General features: G+C 43.6%; 1 protein-coding gene across 1 annotated transcript in view; it reads left to right on the forward strand.

The window, feature by feature from the left end:
• HTR7 (5-hydroxytryptamine receptor 7) overlaps positions 1-4,536 on the forward strand; it is a 42,567-nt gene extending 38,031 nt beyond the window's left edge. The window contains exon 3 of the mRNA XM_028728543.2: positions 1,254-4,536. Within this exon, the coding sequence (XP_028584376.2) occupies positions 1,254-1,296 (43 nt within the window). The 3' untranslated portion in view covers positions 1,297-4,536. The remainder of the gene's footprint in view (positions 1-1,253) is intronic.
• The last annotated feature ends 1,615 nt before the right edge of the window (positions 4,537-6,151 follow it).

Consider the following 6,151-nt stretch of genomic DNA (forward strand, 5'->3'; position numbering starts at 1 on the left):
TTCATTAGCGTTACAGGGCAAACACACAATTGGGATTCCTGGGTTGCATCTAAAGATACATTTAAGGAAGTTTGTGGAAGGAGAGTGTTTCTAATAAGACACATTGAATAGGTTAAGGCTTAATCTATTGACCATTAATGACATGCTATGAAGCAATGAGAGGTGGGGATCTTAAGGCAAATTAACTTGAAATTCACAGAAGGAAAGTTTCCCAGCTCCTCTCTGAATCTGATTTTGCCCTGCCCCCAGCCACTGGAAAGTCCTTCTGAATAATAACTCTCTCTCTCTCTCTCTCTCTGTCTCTCTCTCTCTCTCTCTGTGTGTGTGTGTGTGTCCTGGGGGAAGGAGGCCTAGGAAACATCTGCAAATTCAATTAAGTCAACATATTTTGGATTGAAGCCTGATTTGGGGAGATTGTTTCTAAGCAATTTTGCTTCCTTTCTCCATAACTTTGTCTCAGTCTGTAGTCTGCTTTCTTGTTTTCGTTTTACAAAAATTCCTAGGAACCACTGTTATCCAAGACACCTACAGAATCCTACCTCATCAGCGTCCTAGCCCCTCAACTAAGTTCTGTGTCTTGGTCACATAAAAATGTGACAAAGAGACCAGAATACACACACACACACACACACACACACACACAGGCAACTCCCCGTTTGCGTGGGGGTTGAGACCATTGATAAGTAGAGGCCTGCAAAATTTCTGAGCTGATGTTTGGCAGGGTGAGTCAGGAGCATCGCAGCTCTATCCTCTGTCCTTCCTCCTCCCTTTTTCCCTTGCAGTCATCACTCAGAAAACCCCTATTGACTGATTATCACCTTAGACAAATAACCCCCACTTGTGTTGTGTTGTGTTGTGATTGTCCCCAGCCTCCCAGAAATCAATCAGGAAGGGACACATCCATCAAGTGGGAACTTCTGATCAGAACCTGCAGTGATAGCTGTGTCCTAAGCACTGGTCTCTCACCTATCCATTTAACCTTTAGATCACTTCACTTGTTCTTGAACAATTCTGAGAAGGCTTCCTGTTGATCCCACCTTGCTTTCTGAACCAGCCAAATTCTGTCTGTATCCTACTTGACCTCCATCTTTCAAAGGGCCGGTTCCTAAAAGTCTCCTATGACCTGTCATGCCCATCCTTGACATGTCACAGGACTCCCCGAAGGGACATGGAATCTTCTTCTGTACGCTATGATTATAAGTTAAAGAACATTCATCTTGATATATTTCTGTGGTTTTTATTTCTTTAAACAGGAGGAGCTCTGATTACTCAAGAAAAAAGAGCCATGACTTATGACTGGATGCAGATGAAACAGTCATATAATGAATAAGGCACTGCTGCGCAAGGAACAGCGTTGAAGATCCAACCTGCAAGGAGAATGTGATGGGCTCAGGAAGCACACAGGGTCTTCTTGAGAAGGAGATACTGTAAAGAAAGTCAATGAGCTTGGTATATTGTATTAAATGTACTTCAGCGGAATCCAGTGACATCTCTTTTGATCGCCTTTTCTTTTTTTCAGCTGAACCGATGATCATTGTGTACAAATAAACCATATTCTTTGTCTGGGGTGGGGGGGAGAGAAGATGACACGATTGCATAGGCAATAGGCAGTTGGATGCATGACTGAAATGGTGAGGGAGGTCCCTCTCAGGTGTGCCTTATTGTGAGGGGCTCGCTCTACTTGTCCTGCCAACCCGATGACTCTGCCAACTGTCCCTTGTTAGTTGTTCTTGCACCCCCTTTTTAAACCTTTCAACAAGAGCAGGCAAAATTTCACCCTGGGTATCAATATTTCCCTCGCAAGGAGAAATAATCGAAAAGCTGTGGCAACAGAAGAAACTGTAGATGGGAACTGGAGGCTGAGGCCTGTATCCAATGCAATGCTAAGTAGCCATCATCCCCATCAGCACCAGGATTTCCATTTGTGTAATTAGACTTCCCCTCCCACCTTCCTCATATCTGCTCTGGAGATTTGAGGGACATCCCAGATCAGATTTAGGGGGTGCACAGGGAGAGGAGAGAGGGGGAAGTCCCATTATGCAAGTGGAACTCCTTGTGGGGATGGGACAGTTGCTTAATGCTGCATTGGATACAAGTCTGTGCAACCTTTCATCTTTATCAATGTAAATTATAAAGATCACTTGGTTACAGTTTTTTAACAACTTGTTTCTGACCAGGAAGACAAAATAGGAAGGGTAACAACACAGCTTTAGTTTATTTTTTTGCACATTCCACCTCAGCCCCCTTTTTTGCTCACTTCCTTTCCAACTTGCTCCTCTTCCTGTTGCTGAGAATCATGGGAAGTGTAGACACCACTAGATTTATATTACATAAGCTTTCTTGGAAGTCTATGCTTTGCCAACCTGTCCATGGTTTGGAGGCACAAATGGGAAATAAACTTGCAGCCGTTTAGATATATCAGCTTCCTAGTGCTATGAATATTCAGGAAGGGACTATGATACAGAATGTGTTTTGCAGGGTTGTTAATGTTTTCCAAGCAAAGGATTATGGTTGTGAAGATGCTTGCCACTGCAAGGTGTGTAATATTCTGGGCTGGCTCCAATGCACAAAAGTTTAGCCAAGCTTGTCTCAGATGAGAAGATGCAGCACAACCCTAACCATGGTTTACTCAAAAGGGTGTCCAGATTTACTCCCAGGTAAGCATGCTTAGGCTTACAACCTTGGTGCGAAAAGAGATCTTAATTGTGTGTAAAGAAATTAAAGTGCGTGCTTCAAAAATTTAATTAGCTGCTGCAGAGGGAACAGAATTAGGACTCACCAACACCACAGGCCTGGAAGAAATTATCCCCAGTGCTTCCCTGGGATGGAAGTTTCCATTTAAAGATTTTTGTCAGAACTGTGGTGGGCCTGGGGTGGAATTGAAACATCCCCCCCCCTTTGCATCCTGGTTCTGACCTAGCTCAATGACCCACCCATCCAAGACATGGCAGCTATTTAAATTGTTTAAAAGATGCACATTAACTCTTTGGATGCAGTTAACATCATATCTAGTTTGACCCTTGGCTAACATGTCCCATTGATTTCCTTTGGGCTTTAGTGCAACTGATATTGAGCTGGTTGACATGTAATGCTAAGAGAACGAAGACATAGCCTGAATGCATACACTCCTTGGGAAGGAGATTGTGGCTGCTTCGCTCTTCCTGAAGTTCTTGCTGCTGTGTTGCTGTGAGCTAAGCCATGGTTAGGCTTAGCATTTTACCACATGGTTTGTCTTGCTCCAGGCAAGGATGAGCTGTGACCAAGGTTTGTTCTTGGGTTTGCAGCTCATGCTTTGTCTGGAGGAGACGTACCATGAGCCTGAATTAGGAAGGCACACCGTAGCTTAGCTGCAAGCTGTGTGGCCAGCAGGAGGACCAAGGGAGGTTCGTGTTCTGTGTGAATCGGTTCATTCCTTGCATTTGGCCAATGTCTGGCTAAAGAAGAAGGGGCAAAAGGATAAAAATGAGATCTACTCAAAAGCAGCCATCAGGTCTAAAATAGGAAAATCATTTCTCTTTGACATAGAAGGTAATTTAAATGGTGATAGTGAATCACTGGACTATATTAGGAAAATATAGGGCTACAATGAATTCGTTGCAGATGATTCAACAAGCAAAACCCAATATATTCAACGCAACCCTTAATTTATGTGTCTGTTATCCTATTTCAATGTCATTTCGGGGTGTGCTAAAATGTGTTAATAAATTATATGAATGGTGGTATGATTTTGGCAGCTTTCTGTGTACTGTATTTCCTGTTCTTATGTGTAGATACCCCTTTTTTCAAAGAGAACCATGTTTGTTGCCTTGAACTTCATGAGACCGAGGGTCACATCTGTCCTTTGTAGTGATAACAATAAATAACATTACCCAGACCACATTCTGTCAAAGCTTGCCAGAAATGCATCCATACTTCATTATCAGCATTCATTGCACTGGTTCCTGCATACATAAATGAATGCCTTTTGCTAATTCAGACTGATTTCCTTAAAGGAATGGGTTACATTGCAGATAGATCTGAATGGAATCCATGATGTGAGAGTGATAGAATGAGTGTCTGTCAGCCTTAATATTTCCATATAGGAGAATGGGAAAGCTCTGATCAGGCAGATTGAGAACAACAGCAGAACAGTCTTCTTGCAATGGGCTCCCACACTCAAGATTAAATGTGGGGACCCTATTGGCGCTGTGGGTAAAACCACAGTGCCTAGGACTTGCCGATCATATGGTCGGCGGTTCGAATCCCCGCGGCAGGGTGAGCTCCCGTCTTTCGGTCCCAGCTCCTGCCCACCTAGCAGTTCGAAAGCACCCCTAAGTGCAAGTAGATAAATAGGTATCGCTTTATAGCGGGAAGGTAAACGGTGTTCCGTGTGCTGCGCTGGTGCAGGCTCGCCAGAGCAGCGATGTCACACTGGCCACGTGACCCGGAAGTGTCTGCGGACGGCGCCGGCTCCCGGCCTCTAGAGTGAGATGAGCGCACAACCCTAGAGTCTGACAAGACTGGCCCGTACGGGCAGGGGTACCTTTACCTTTACCTATTGTATTATGAAAGAGGAAATCAAAAGGCTACACCGCTAGAATGATCTGTGCCATGGTCATTCAGCACAGAGTGGTCCTTGCACAGCTGTCACGGTTATCATTGACCATTCAAAGAGCACCAATAAAAGGAAAGCTATCTGGTTGTTGTTGTTAACTGCATTCTACATCTATATCACAAGGTGATGAAAAAAATATAGTGAAAATGGTCAAATATAGTTAAAAACAACAGAAGTGGAATTTTAAAAGCAATACAAAATGGACACCCACAGCAGAGACCTATTCATTCAACTGAGAAAGCTTATTGGATCAAACAAACACAAATATTCAGTTTGTTTCCAGGAAGTGCAGGTAGTTGCAGAATTTCATCACTCTTGCGTTGTATTTCTACCTCTCATTTCCAAGGCAAAACAGTATCCTTTCAAGAGGTGCAAAATGAACTTGTACTACTTGTTCAAAGCTTGTATTCCTCAATCTGCAGCTTTTGTGAAAGCTTAAAAAAACCCAAAAACTTAACATGGCCATTCCTTTCTCTTTTATTACATGATCCTAAGAATATTGGGCCGCATTAAGTGAACCTGGCGATGCACAAAGTTTCATAGCCAATGGAATTTTACCAGTAAAGGCAAAAAAAAAAAAAAAGGCAACATATTGTCCTAGTTCTTAAGTTGTGATGTAGTTCTAGTTGTTCCAGAATGCACACTAGATGTGTATCAGAATGTCCATTCAAACATAGACCCCACTGAGATCAATGGAGAGACCATAGAGGTGTTCACCAAATTGCCCCCTGCAGTCATTTAATGTGGGGGACTAAGGGGAATGTGCTTACCGGCCATACCACCAGTGGCTGCGCACATTCAGTGTTAATGTGAAATGGGTGTTATGCACACATAGCTCCTCTACCAGTCTAGGGAGTCTAGCTGATCGAGACTTTGTACACAACATGCTGGGAGTAATGCAACAGCACTTGCAATAAGTTACCTGAACCAGTCAGGGGCAATATACAAAAAGAGAACCTATTTTTCCTCCTCACTGATCCCTTCTCTCATAGTAACTACTCTTCTGGCTTTTACTTCCTTCCTGCTTTTTCTCCAAGTCAGTTCCAGCCAGTTCCAGTAGGCGATAGTATGTGCTCATGCCTCCATATCAGCCACAAGCAGAACAAGCCTGTACAGTCGTACCTTGGCTGCCGAACACCTTGGAACTCCTACGTTTCGGCTCCCAAACGACTGGAAACTGGAAGTACCGGTAAGTGTTCTGGTTTTCGAACAATTTTTGGAAGCCAAACATCCGGTGTAGCTTCCGATTGGCTGCAGGAGCTTCCCGCAGCCAATCAAAAGCCACGTTTTGGTTTCCGAATGTTTTGGAAGTTGAACGGACTTCCGGAACAGATTCTGTTCGACTTCCAAGGTACCACTGTACTCAGAATGGCTTTGTTTGCCGATAAACCTCATGTTTCTTTATCCTTCCAACCGGAAGAAGAAGAAGAAGAAGAATAGTAGTAGTAGTAGTAGTAGTAGTAGTAGTAGTAGTAGTAGTTTGGATTTTATATCCCGCTTTATCACTACCCGAAGGGGTCTCAAAGCGGCTAACATTCTCCTTTCCCTTCCTCCCCC

The sequence above is a fragment of the Podarcis muralis genome, chromosome 6 (genome assembly GCF_964188315.1).
Source record: "Podarcis muralis chromosome 6, rPodMur119.hap1.1, whole genome shotgun sequence".
NCBI lineage: Eukaryota > Metazoa > Chordata > Lepidosauria > Squamata > Lacertidae > Podarcis > Podarcis muralis.